This window comes from Canis lupus, chromosome 12 (genome assembly GCF_011100685.1).
Source record: "Canis lupus familiaris isolate Mischka breed German Shepherd chromosome 12, alternate assembly UU_Cfam_GSD_1.0, whole genome shotgun sequence".
Lineage (NCBI taxonomy): Eukaryota > Metazoa > Chordata > Mammalia > Carnivora > Canidae > Canis > Canis lupus.
This window is the reverse complement of record NC_049233.1, coordinates 19971970-19986638: the sequence shown is the minus strand read 5'-3', so window position 1 is coordinate 19986638 and position 14669 is coordinate 19971970. Positions and strand designations below refer to the sequence as shown.

General features: G+C 40.0%; 1 protein-coding gene across 1 annotated transcript in view; it reads left to right on the top strand.

Moving 5' to 3' along the window:
• PKHD1 (PKHD1 ciliary IPT domain containing fibrocystin/polyductin) overlaps nucleotides 1–14669 on the top strand; it is a 469885-nt gene that overhangs the window by 13651 nt on the left and 441565 nt on the right. Inside the window, 7 exon segments of the mRNA XM_038554300.1 lie at nucleotides 2554–2662; nucleotides 6775–6832; nucleotides 10132–10210; nucleotides 11481–11555; nucleotides 12909–12973; nucleotides 13484–13523; nucleotides 14151–14221. Of these exon segments, the coding sequence (XP_038410228.1) occupies nucleotides 2554–2662; nucleotides 6775–6832; nucleotides 10132–10210; nucleotides 11481–11555; nucleotides 12909–12973; nucleotides 13484–13523; nucleotides 14151–14221 (497 nt within the window).

Below are 14669 nucleotides of genomic sequence, written 5' to 3'. Positions count from 1 at the left end.
ATCAGCTATTGCTTTAAAGATGTTCCATGTGAATATATTTCTTAAAAGTCCCCTATCAGGACTCTACAGCTTAAGGGAAGATGAAGGTTATAGGAAAGAATTTTGAGAAACTTGAGATATTTATAAGGAGGGCTTGGATTGTGTTTCCAGCTGTGTTTTCTTCTTGTTGTTTGCAAGGAGCTCTATCGCTATTAAAATTTCAATAAGTGGGGGATCCCTGGGTGGCTCAGCAGTTTAGCGCCTGCCTTTGACCCAGGGCGTGATCCTGGAGTCCTGGGATAGAGTCCCACATCAGGCTCCCTGCAGGGAGCCTGCTTCTCCCTCTGCCTGTGTTTCTGCCTCTCTCTCTCTCTCTCTCTCTCTCTCTTTGTCTCTCATGATGAATAAATAAATAAAATATATTTTAAAAATTTCAATAAATGTTACCATTTTGCCATCAAAGAACTCATCTAATGATACACTGTATGTTAACTAATTGAATTTAAATAAAATAAGTTGAAAAAAAGAAAAAATAACTCATTTGAAATAGGCATAATTGTAATGATTGGGCATAAACCCAAAACTAGATAGAAAGGAAATTTGCTTTAGTCCTCAGTGTATTTTGTTTTGGGTATGAATTGCACAGGATTCCGGGTAATCTGTCTTACTCAAGTTTTTGTTGACTTATGAAGTTTCCACGAATTCATTCTTTCCCTACTTATATCTTAGAGATGCTGCGTGAAAGTGGATCACTGCTTAAGAGAAAAAAAAAATGGTCAGTTTCTTCTATTTTCTTCTTTAGGAAGTCTCCCTTTCTTCCATCTCTGCCTACTGAAACCCTAACCTGCAAATGTCACCTTTTCCCCGAGCATACAGATGAGTGTGATCTTCCCCTTCCTTCAGAGGGGGACACATAGGGACTGAAATCCAGGCACCTTCTATAATTTACACAGAAGCATGGCACATTTAGCCTCAGTGGTCCCGTTTCCTCGGCCCTATGTTTCTTATCACACTTATGTCAGTTGTTCCCTTGTTAGCTTCATCATAGAATTAAGCGCATTGGGGACAGGGGATGTATTGCTACCACTCTTGCAGTCCTTATGGTGCTTAGCACAATACCTTATGAGTAGAAGCTGCTCCATAGGTGTTTTGTGAACTGAACTTCTTTACAGCCCTTAAAGCTCTTGGTTTTAAAACCTTGTGGTATGTTTTACTTACATTTTTTGGTCAATAGGGACATAGAGTTCCTGCAAGAACTTGCATGAGAGAAATCAAAACTCTGAAGTTTTATATGCTCTATCTCCTCAATCGTGTCACACTAATGATTTTCAGGTGCACCACTGATTTTATATAATCTTTTTAGAGGAAAGAAAACAGTACGCTCTTACACTTACTCATTGGTTGCAAGCTGAATATCAAATTCAGTTAACACTTAAATGTGAAAAAATGCACATTTCATCATCAATGAAATACCGTCCCATTCGTTATCATGAAGACATATCTGCTTTTACCAAAACAGGCATTATAGCATCTAAATCAGCACTGTCTAATCAAAACATTATGTGAGCCACAAATGTGATTTAAAATTTTCTAGTAGCCACATTAAAAAATCAAAAGAAACAAGTGAAATTAATTTTAATAATATATTTTATTTAACTCAACACATTCAGAATATTATTGCATATGGAATCAATATATAGATTATTAATGATATACTTTATATATTTTTTTGCACACCAAGTCTTTGAAATCCAAAGTGTATTTTACACTTACAGCATATTGTATTTGGTACTAGCCATATTTCGAAGTGGTCAATAACCACATATAACTAATGGATAACACATTGGATGATGCAGAATGAAATACTTAAAGTTATACTGAAGATTTTGGTGAGAAGGTTTGGCGGGGAGGCGCTTCTTAACTGTAGTTCCTTATTCATCATATTCCCGCTCTTAGAAAAATCAACTTGAATGGTCACATGAAAGAGGCAAAGAAATCACTCTGATATCTGTGAAAAGAGAAGAGGAGGTCCTGGACCCCCTTGATATATATATATATATATATATATATATATATATATATATGAAGTATTAATGGACTGCTTGAATATTATGAAGTCAAGAATTTTTTTGGCAATATGTAAAATCAATGCCTTTTATCAGAAAGAGTCTAGGATTCAAGCCCCACATTGCCCCTGACCTATAGTATTTGCATACGTAAGTTCCTTCACCTATTTGGAACTGTCAAAAAAAATTTTAAGGAAACTAGGATTAGATTTTTTATCAATGTCCCTTCCAACTCTTAAAGTCCTAAAAGTTCTATGGTTCTGAGGAACAAGACAGACTTTTTTTTTTTTAATTTTAAAGACTTTCAGTAAAATATAACATTTTGCTGAAGGATCCGATGTTTAAAGTCTAGTAAGTGAGTGGATCTAGATGGTGAAAAATAAACATAGGAATCCTTGTTTAGCTCTGTTTTGAAGGTGTGGGAGGAAATTTGAAGTGGGAAGTGAGGCTGCTGGCTTTGGTAGTACATAGTTTTTGGTTCACAAGGATTTCCACTTTCTGCCCTTAGATCGCTGCTGCCTGAAGTACACGAGGGTCTGTACTACCTGGAAGCGCACACTGGGGGACAGGTGGTAGGCAGCCCAAGTCCAGGACTGCAAGACTGTTGTACTTTCAAGGTGGGTTCTAAGGATGGAGAAATGCATGTTTGCCTAGTTTGAGGGTAGGCCTGTAGTCTAGACAAGCAAGTTATAAATCAGTCAGAATCTGTTTTGTAAGGGTAAGAAGAAAGAGGGATGGTAGTTGTGGGGTTTCTGAGACTATACCAAAGAAAGTTAAGTATTGAGCACTTGTACATCAGGCTCTGTGCTTTATGTACATTTAATTTGATGCTCACAACAATTTTATGGGGTAGCTATTTTTTATTTTGGTTTTACAGATGAGTGACTTAAGGCTGAGAGATGAAATAATGTGCTTATCTCATCATTAGTTTGCCTGTGTCATCCAGGTAGTAAATGGCAGAACTAGGATTTTTAAAAATTAGTTTAATTTTTAATTTTTTATTGACATATCATGTCCTATTAGCTTCATATGTATATGATAGTGATTTGATATTTTTGTACATTGGAAAATGATCTCCATGATAAATCTAGGTTACCATCTGTCATTGTATGGAGTTATTACAATATTATTAACTATATTCCCTCTGTTGGTGGGAATGTAAATTGGTGCAGCCACGGTGGAAAACAGTAAGAAGGTTCCTCAAAAAATTAAAAACTGAAATATGATCCAGCAATTTCACTTCTGGATATTTACGTGATAAAAATGAAAACACCAATCTGAAGAGATGTATGCTCCCCTATATTTATTATTTATAGTAGTCAAGATATGGAAGCAGCCCAAGTGTCTACCAATAGATGAATAGATAAAGAAGATGGGGTATATATACATAATGGAATGTTACTCAGCCATAAAAAAGAATAAATCTTGCCATTTGTGACAACATGGATGGAACTAGAGTATTGAAATAAGTCAGATAGAGAAAGACAAATACTATATGATCTCACTTATATGTGGAATCTAAAAGAACTAGGATTTGAGCCTGCATCTGACTCTAAATCTTCACCTAAATCGAAGCCCATAGAGGAGCCACAAAGATTATCATTGTGGGTTAGTGTTTCATTCTATAGCTGCAATTCTCCTGAGTCTCAGTAGGAGGAAGGACTCAGAGATGTAAAATTTACCTCCCTCTCTGCTTTGTGGTTATTTCTGCTACTCTTACCAATCCTAGATTGAAAGGACATTTGCTGGTGCCATTCTTCTTCAAGTGCAGAGCTGAAAGGAAGCAGAGATAGGGAGACTTTGAGTTCGTGCCTAACTTGTTTTGGAGAAGCAATACACATACTTAATTTTATGTTTGATTCGGCCTGTTGTCCATTTCAGGTTAGTCTTACACTAATCTCTGAAAGGGTAGGTCTTAGACTTTTCATAAAAGGCTGAGGTTTGACACTGCTCCTTTGTCATGGTTGTCATTCCATAGGTTGCCTCTGTTAAAGAGCCATTCATAAAAGCATTACTGATGAATGAAGGCTCCTTTAGAACAAGCCTTCACCTCCTAAATTCATTCCTGTTATGATCCACATTTTATATAGGCGATCCACTTACAGATTAAGAATTTGCTGTCAGTTCACATTTAACAACTTGTTTCTGACTCCAAGAGACTCTTGTTTTCTGGAATTTTGCTTCTGTGAATATGCGGCAGAAAGAAAAAACAAAATCGTTCTTTCTTATTAAGACCCACACCACCACCTCTCCACGGTCTCTGTGAATGTAACAGAAGATGGATGGCCAAGCCCCCTCCCTAATCACCATGTGGTTTTTGGTTTTGATGTTCCTTTCACCCCAGATAGTAGTTTTCCTACTTATTAAAGATCGGAAAAGAGAGCAAGGGGAGACAAGAGAAGCACTTCCTAAAATTGCACATTAAAGAAAACAAGTCCTCGAGTGCTTCTCCTAGCTCGGAGAGCTGATGAAAAATCACCAGGGGATGCAGTTAATGAGAGGCATTCCAAGCTAAATAAAACACGGTGTGTCTCTTTGTTTTGGGACTGGGACTGGGGGAACCATGAGTATTAAAAATTAATTCCATCTCGCCAGTCCACTTCAAAGAGCCAGCTGCAGGCGCTGACAAGTTTGAACAACTCGCAGAAGGTTTATCAAGCAGCTGGTGGCTGTGGCTTCCCTCTCCTAATCTGCTGCTTTTCCTTTTCCCCATCTCGCTGCCTCTGACCTCACTGGGGCTCAGGGATCAGCATGCGGGAAGCTTGATTTGGAAGCTCATTAATTTTTCACTTTGTCGTGTCTCTAGCTTGGTGGGTGAACACGGCCCATTTTCCTCAGAAATGTACCATTTTTATGTCGTGTCAGCTCAGAGGGAATCACAAGTAAAGCTCTTTCAGAGATTTAACTCTGAGCCACCCCATGAGGTGGAGGAATGAGAGGGAGTGATCAAGGAGTCACTCTATTGCCCCCACACTTCTGGTGCAAGGCTCACACACTGAGTGGTAGAGCTTACATTTCAAGCTGGAAGTCCAGAGGCACGTTTCCTTATTTGGTTTGGACTTGATTGTTCTTTTGCCTCAGTTTCTAACGTCTGTGAGAAGGAGCAGTAACCACTGCTCTACCTCACGAAGCTCCTAGGATATACTTCCAATGGGAATGACAATGGCACAAAGGGCGCCCCAGTGAGAGAGAAAGGTGGGGGGGGGGTAGGAAGTTAGGACGCTGAGGTAGGGAATTCATGTTTGGCAGGTGTGTGTGGAATTGGATTAATCCTTATCTTTTGGTGAGATCGGAGCCTGCTCCCAATCGGTGAGGTCACAACATTCTTACTTTGACCTCCTGACTGTACATAATTTCTGTGACCTGTTCTCTAACCGTCTCCTTTAGAAAGGAGGAAACTAGCCTTGATGGCAGGCTGTACAGCCATGCCGATCAATACTTAAAACTCACACTTGCCAAGCCACTGTCAGCTTTGTTGAAATGTCATTGGCCCTCCCCTCTGCTTAGGGCTGTCGATTAACAATGGAGTTATTCTTTGTTAATATTCTTCCTGGGAAGGTGGACTCCTGGAATGCTGGAAGCAGACCATGCAAAACAATCTGCTGTCATTGGATTTACAAGTGTGAAGCAGTGTATTTTATGGGGGAATGAAGGCAATCTAGGTATTTAGAGGAGGTTGGGGGTGAGGGTGGCAGGAGGGGGAGACCAGGTCTTTTCCTGAGTGACATTGGCTCATGGGTCAAACCTTGGTCTGGTTAGTCCTTCCTTCTGCTTTTCTATTTGTTCACACTGGCCCTGGCCATGTAATGCACTATTCTTGGGCTAACCAAGATGCCAGGTGAGATGGAATTTCTGGAGTTGTCCTTTTCTCTCATCTACTTCCAGGCACCGTATCAATCATCTCACTTGATGCCACTCTATTCATTCACAAAAATTTGAATATCTTCTCTATCACAGGCTATGCATAAAGATATGATCGTGACTGAATCCAGCATCGTCCCTACATTTCTGGAGCTTATAATGAACAGAGAATGTGTTTTGGGGGAGGGGGCATAGAAAGATGATTTAGAATGCCATGAGCAGGCCTCCACCTCTTCCATCAGTGCTCTTTTCCTTCTTCTCAAAGAGTAAGGCTGCTTCCCATTCCTTTGAATCATTTGAATCCATTTGAATCACTTTTCTCCCAATAGGCACTGTCCATTTCCCCAACAAACACCTCACTTGTGTGCCTACCCAACTTCCAAATTTTTGTAGCTCGCTAATTCCTGCCAAGGTGTTGGGTGATGATAATTTCAGTTGCAGTCCTTTCAGTTTAAGTAAGGAAACTCTTTAGAAAAATTTTAGAAAAATCCATCAAGATTCCAAGATACCAAGTTGCAATAATGGAATTCTCAAGTCTGGCCTACCTACCTTTCTTCCTGGTAAAATGTGTTCCTGGGTATGGCAGGTGGGCAAGTAGAAACAGACTTGCCAAAGTTTGGACAATATGGTGCAGGACAGAGAGCTATGTGACCTTGTTTAAAATTCCTTTGGAAGAACTAGAACAGTATCTGTCATTTCTGCTTCACAAATAGATTATGAGGATAAAAAGAAATAGGTGTAAGTTGATTTGAGGAAACATAACCATTTACCACCTTAGACTAATATTTGATGAGGAATGACTTTTGCTTCTTGTTTGTGGTTGTGATATTCTAATGAAATGCTCCCTTGGGATGGCCTTTCCTGACAGTTTTCCAGGGAACAGACACCCATTGTTTACCAAGTTACACCACCAAGTGGAGTTCCAGGTAAGAAATCTCCTAAAATAGGAATAATTATGGATCCCTTTGCCAAAGCTACTGCAAACTCTTCTACCTAGGGGGCTGCTTTCTATAAATGGGTGCTTTCTTTCAAGTGCTGTTTTGAAAATAAGTGTCAATCTCTGGTTTATCTTTAACTGGGCTTGGTTTCACCTCTGGACACTTTGTCTCTGTTACTTCACTGATAACAAAAGGAACCCAAATATGAAAAGAAAAAAGAGGCAGGCAAAATCAAACCAGGTCCTGCCAGAGAATGGAGGGAATAGAAATCATCATCGCTCTTAATCTTATAATCATCTGCATGATAGCAAACCTTCATTGAACCTTACTGTGAGCCAAGCACTGTTCTAAGCTTTTGACATGTGTTATCTTATTAGATCCTCACAAGAACCTGATGACATAGGGATGATTATTCTCATTTGCAGATGAGAAAATGAGATACTAAAAGGTTAAGTAGCTTGCTTAAAGTCTGCTAGTCTGCGTATGGCTGGGATTTGAACCCACATGGGCAGAATCCAGAGTGGGCAGGTATATCCAACATTTTGTTCTTCATTGAACAGTGTTGCATACCACATGGGAGGCCAGCAACCCTGATAATTATCCTGGGGTGGTATTTATGAGTTAGAGGGCACACACACATGCCAAGGCCAGGGGCTAGAAGAGAAGAGAGAGAAAGCTGAGATTTACATAAAAGAGGATTGTAGGTAAGAAATAGATTCAAGAATTGCTAAGCCTGCCTTACAACCAACTAGTAAGCACAACTAGGATTATATGTAATCCGCTGTCTGATTCTTGGCAAATCCCTATGTCTACTTCAGATTTTTCCTTTGTTCAGGGTTTCCAGATGGTGTAATTACGAAAATATAAGTCGCTAAATGTTTATATATAGTTGTGTCTAAATGCATAAACTGATCTAGTTTTGAATGGCTTGCTCCAGAATGTCAAAATGAATATCTGAGTCGCTGAAAAATGTTTGTACTTTCGTGTGTGTGTGCATGTGTGTATAGACGCAGATTATGTATGCATGTATTTAAATTATATCCTGAAGAATATATGAATCTGGTATGATTTTATTAATGCAGGTTATTCAGAGATCTGTTGCTTTCCATTTGTCTGAATGATCAAGGCATGATCATGTTTTATTAAAAAGACATGCATGTGGTCTAAAAATCACATGCAGATGTTTGGGTCCCTGCTGGTCTGGGGTTAGAAAGCTCTTGTTTAAATGGCAGAAGGCCACAGGGTGAGGGATGAGGAAGGAGCCTGCCATCAGAGGTGTGAAATGGGATATTGGCTCACCCAGATCTGTCAGGCCCGCCTCTCCTGCTGAGTCTGAGTGTCGCAGATGGTCTCCTCCACCTTCTGGGGGAATGATTGGTGACTGGCCTGGGTGGAGTGGAGTGCTCCCTCCAGGCAGGATCCACACAGCGGCATCTTAGAAATCACTTTCCAGACAATTACTCTCGTTTCATTTGGGAAGCCTGCCCAGAGTGGCAGCCAGGGAGATGGGGGAGGTGGTGGGGACAGGAGAGGTGGGTTCCATTAGCAGCTGAATTTCTATATGTGGTTAACAGTCCTCCACTGTGACATGGAATCCCCTGGCACCATAGGCAGGCTTAGCCATTTCTCAGCTTCTATTGGGCTTCTTTGTTTAGAAATAAGACAGAAACTCACAGAATTCCCAATTTTAGAACTTGTTACCAATTTTTAAAACTGTGCCCATCAAAGCTAGAAATCATGCTCACCAAAGCCAGGAAACCAATAACTTAGCTCTATTCAAACAAAGGGAAATTATTTTGCCAGTTGTTAATAGTAGCAGAGAGCTCCGGACTCTATGCTTTCTTTGTGTCCATGACCTTTGGCTAAGGTCCCTTTCTACCTACTCACCGTACAGTGGCTCTCATACTTCTTGAAGTCTCCCACGCTTCCAGTGCCAGTCATCCTATGACCCCGTATGAAAGTCATCTTGTATTAATAAAACACAAGCACAATGTGAAGGAAACAACTTGGTGATGTTCTTTTGTGACTTTGAATGTGGCCATGAAGAGATTCAAAGCCTACTGCACTCGGTGACCTCATGAGCCCCCCATAGGTATTCTTTTCTTTTCCAACTTTCAGGTTTTACTTACTGACCAAAACCTCTCTCACCTCTTAACATCATTTGTGATGCTCCAAGACTATGACAAGCTGGTCAGATTCTCTAATTATTTGGAAGGCACACATTTCCAGGCTGTAGGGTTGTCTGGTGAACTTTAACTACATCACCTAGCTATGGTGTGTTTGCTTAAAACCTTGCCTCATGTAGTTCCACAGAGCTGAGTTTAGGTATTTTCAACTGTGGAAGAAATCAGCTCATATAGCATCCGGGAGGGGCCCCCAAACTCTTTTTGAGAAAGAGTTACATCAGATTCCTTTCTCACCTCCTGTGAGCAGAGTGGGTAGGGACAGTACCGAGAATGCACCTGGCTGAGAGGGGATTGCTGATGCCTGCACTTCCTCTTGAACTTAATTCAAAAGAGGGGAGTATTAAGGCAATGCTTGTTACCCAGTGGAAATCCCTGTGAGTCACATCGAGGAGCTCAGCAGTAGAAGTCAACTGTTTGTCAGTGAGCAAGGCAGACACCAGCTGTTTGCAGATCCCCAATTTGCCCAATCTTTGAACATGAGCATATGGGTTGAATGAATATGTGCAATTGTCCATCCTTTAAGCCATAACTCTGTTCTATTTCATTCTCTCCTTTCTCAGTTCCCATCCTTTTGGGTCATCCTTGACATTTCTCTTTTGTACTCTGAGATATGGAAACAGTTTAACCAGATTGTGTGATAGGAACCTTCTCGCTTGTCCATATTAACAAGTGTCCAGAGGAAAGTCTATAGAAATGTGAGGCACCCCAAGGCACATTGTCCTTAAATCTCGTGTTAAGTGGATGGTCTATACATAGCCAAGAAAGTAGAATGAGGCAGTGTGTGGAAACTGATACCTTCCTCCTAAAAGCCTCATACTTTATGGGACTGTGAGGAAGACCTGTTATTGTTTCTATGTTCCATACATAGATGATTATGTCAGTGATTGCAATAATTGGTTATTTTAGCCTTTCTAACACGTAGTGTTGATCACTGGATCATACTTGGCACTCTTTTCCTGTTGTACGGTTTTTAAAAGGCGTTAATATTCTGAGTCATGACCAATGCGGCTGTATTAAATAGATGAACCAAAAAGAAATAGTTTATGTTATAATTTATGTTTTGAGCTAAGTGTATTAACTCTTTAAAAAATCTTAAAACAGGAAAAATGATACATGTGTATGGCTGGATTATCACTGGAAGATCAGAAACCTTTGATTTTGATGCTGAGTACATTGATAGGTAAGTGTATGTTTGTTTCGGTGTTCAACTAGTTACAAATATGCTGGATTGCTTCCTGAGACCAGCTTCCCCAATAGCAATAAATTCTGAGCAGTTGGCACAGAATTGCTGTTTTCCTCTTTGCGGTTTATGGTCCCTGGTGAGCTGGGCTTCAGCAAACTTTGTTAATGTAATTGCAACTGGTCGATTAAGTCAGTCCATTTATTTACTGACAACTAGTCACTCTGGGCTCAGCGTGAATCGTGCTGTAATTTCATCTGTGGGTTTTCTTTTGCGATTCTTACCCTGTTCCCCATGTTTCTCAGGCTGAAATAAATATTTTATAAAACGATGTGTGAACCCAAAAGACCATCATAACTTCCTTGTTTGGTTGGTATGCACTTGTGCATTTAGAAACTGTGTTAGCGTGATCGGAGGAAGATATGGGAAAAGGTACTGAGAGTTTTACTGTTTTCTGGGAATGATTGGGATTGCCAACATGACTTTCTTCACCAGAGACTCTTTAAATGGAAAGTGCTACTATTAAATCATGTGTGTTAGGAAAAGAGGAGAACCAGAGGGTAAGTATTAAAGTTGTGTTTGGCGGCAACTTTAGCAACTGTGATTACATGACATCTGAATTAGTTTCAGTGAGGATTGATAAAGTCGAAGAAAAACCTAGTGTTACTATAGCTGAGCAGATTCTATATACTGTGTCTCATTTTCCTCGTCCTCCTAGATGGGGATCTCCTCCTCTGTTCTGTTCCTTCTCTGTGATTCTGCCCTAGTGGAAGAGGACATGATCTGGCTACTCTCGGGATCTAATTCCTGCCATTAAGTCATAGTCTACTTGTCTTGAAAGGAAATGACTCTTTCTGTGGAGTCTAGAAGGCCCAAGTACATACATAATATGCCACATTCACTGCTTGGTCCCATGTCAGCCTGGGTCTGGGATAGAGCTTTGGGAAGTAGGAACATAGGCATAAATTCCACAGTAGTTCTGTGTAGACCCAACATAGCCAATGTAGACATGACGAAGATTTGGGGGGAAAAGGGAGATGCTCCTTCTGCAGTGTCAAATGTGGCCCATGCAACAGTGCTATGCACTCCTACCTGCAGGCCGAGAGTAGATTTAACATCTCCTCAGGGGACAGGCTTCGGCCACCTGCAGAATGCCCCATAAATCCAGAGAATGCTTATAACAATGTTTCCTGTGAGTTTTGCCAGGAGTGTTTACTGGAGCCTTACACTATTGTCTCATGTCTTTTTTCCCCATTTAAAAAAAATCAAGCCCACTGATCTTGGAAGCTCAAGGAGACAAATGGGTCACAGCCTGCTCTCTTATAAACAGGCAGACAGGAAGCTGGTGAGTGTCTTTCCTGCCTACATACATGCTATTAGCTTCTTCCATGTGGGTTTCTTTCTCTCTCTCTCTTTCTCTCTCTCTAGCCTTCTCCCCACCCCACATCTATTTTTTTTTTAAATATAGATAACCCATAACTGCTGACTGCCTTGTTTTTAGACTTACTGGAAAATACATGGTAATTGATTGGAAATGCAAATTGAAGTGAATTCTGAAACTGTTCTTAAGAACAAATAGCTAACACTAAGTGCTCATTCTAGGCCACGCCCTGCTCTAGCACTTTTACATTTAAGTTACCCAATAGCCTTATGAGGACATATAGTTATCCCACTTTATAGAGGAGGAAACTGAGGCACGGAGGGGTCTAGTAACTTGCCAGACTCCAAGTTCATGCCCTTAACCGCTCCACTATAATGACTAGCCAAAGGGGAAAAAAACCCTACGATTTGTTTGTTTATGTATTATAATGACAATTTTTAAAATGAGTGTCTACATCTACATGCTTACAGTTTAGCTAACCAACATTTTGCTGGATTTTCACTTCACTTAGGACTGAGTAGATTTAACCTTCTTGTGAGGCCATCACAAGGCCATTATATACTCTATGGTTCAGTTTTTTAGGACTGGCATTTTGTAGAGCCAAATTCTATAATATAGTTTCTTCCTACTGTCTTCAGTTTGTTTGCTTGGAATTGTTCTTTTTTTGGGCTGACATTTTTTTTCTCCAAATTTTTGTTTAAATTCTAGTTAGTTAACAGTGTAATACTGGTTTCAAGAGGAGAACTTAGTGATTTATCACTTACAATATAATACTCAGTTCTCAACATAACAAATGTCCTCCATTTTAAAAAAATTATTTATTTATTTATCAGAAAGAGAGAGAGAGAACGAGCAGGAGGGAGAGAAAAACGCAGACTCCTTGTTAAGCAGGGAGCCTAATATGAGGTTCAATCCCAGAACCCTGGGATTATGACCTGAGTCAAAGGCAGATGCTTAACTGACTGAGCCACTCAGGTGCTCCACAATTGCTCTCCTTAATCCCTATCACCCATTTAGCCCATCCCCCCACTTTCCCTCCATCAACCCTCAGTTTGTTCTATAGTTAAGAGTTTTTATGGTTTGCCTCCCTCTCTTTTTTTGCCTCTTCCCCTAACTATTGTGTTTCTTAAATTCCACATATGAGTGAGATCATATAATTGCCTTTTTCTGACTGATTTATTTTGCTTAGCATAATACACTCTAGCTCCATCCACATTATTGTAAATAGTAAGATTTCATTTTTTTAATGGCTGAGTAACATTCCATTGTGTATATATGTCTGATAATTCTCACCTCAGGTTTTGATTCTTTCTTTAGCTATCCTCTTCAGGAAGACCATGGTCTTGGGACTCTGCAGTGCCGTGTGGAAGGCAACTACATAGGTCTGTTCAAGAAGTAACACAAATTTAAAGTCTTACCTGTTTCTTTTTTTGTAACAGAAAAATACGATTTTAAGAATTTGTTCTCATAACGATGATAATAGTAACTACCACGTATTGAGAACCACTTAAAAAGCTATACAAACAGCTTAAATAGAAACTAATGTAATCCTCACAATAAGTGGATTGGTGAGTTGGTAGAATTATTTTCACTTTATAGGTGAAAAAACTGTGGCTAGTAGCCAGTGCAGCCAGACTTATGATGTTTAGTGTAGCTGCAAGCCTGGGCTCTTACCTGCTATGCATCACTACATTTATCCCTTATTGTTGTGAGTCAGCACTGATGGTGCTAAGTCTCGGCAGTGTTTCTTTTGGGCACTATTAAAGAAATTCCAGGTTTAGGTGGTCAGTTGGTGATACCTGGTGACCTTGGGTTTATGATAGCAATGGCATGTCTCATACATGGTGATATATGCAGACTCTGGTGTTAATGTCTGTTTATTTTTGTTACAGGTTCCCAGAATGTTAGTTTCTCAGTATTTAACAAAGGAAAGTAAGTAACTGGAAGCAAGTAAATTTATTGCCACCTTATATTATCGATCTCTTTCTTTTTTTTTTTTATCAATCTCTTTCTTATCTTGCTTATTTTTTCGAACCTTTTATAATGTAAAATTCCAAACATATAGGAACAGAATAGCATCATGCATTATGATTCTGAATGATTTTTGCATGCTTTACCTAATGTTGAATTTGTCAGGGGTTTTCCTGAAAAGCGTACTATATTATAGCTGATATTCATCCCATTATGGGACATAATGTGACACATTGCCTATAGCTCACAGCCCCAAGTATGGAGGTTCTCTCTTTCTCTCAAATTTAGGAAGTAATAACACTAATTATCTATTAAAGATCTATTCTAAGCCAGCTACTTCCCAGGCCCCTTTATGCTCATCTTTCCCTAATGCTTGTGATTCTGTGAAGTAGGTATTACCATCACCATACAAAAACTTTCTAAGTCACAAAACACATGTCACCACATTGGTATCGTTCTCTACCAGTGGTAAAGAAACTGTTCTGAAGATCAGGAGACATTGGCCCCCAATCTTTATTTTAGGTAGCCAGTTTAAGAAATGCAATCTCAAATGCTTTTCTCATCTAAACCAAAACTTTGTCTTGGAAGGTCCATGGTACACAAGAATGCATGGCTGGTCAGTGCTAAACTGGACCTTTTCCTATACCAGACATACTCAGGTATGATTTCCTCGCTCCTTCCCTCATGCCTCACTCAGTGTTGGATCCTCCTTCCCTTTCTCCTGGCCATTTCTCTTGGCCTTGGGCACCTGAAGGTGGTCCCATAATGATGAGTGATCCTTGGATTTTGGGTGAGAAGTTGCTTGTGTGAATGTCAGCTTTATTTATTTTTTATTTTTTGGAGATTTTGTTTATTCACGAGAGACACACAGAGAGAGGCGGAGGCATAGGCAGAGGGTGAAGCAGGCACCCTGGGGGCAGCCTGATGTGGAACTCGATCCCAGGACTCTGGGATCACTCCCTGAGCCAAAGGCAGATGATCAACCATTGACCCACCCAGGGGTCTTGTGAATGTCAGTTTTAGTTGCTATGTTATCTATATTTAGTTGCTTGATCATAGACTTCTATACAAAGTTTGTGAATATAAACTGAATGGAAGAAAGGAAGT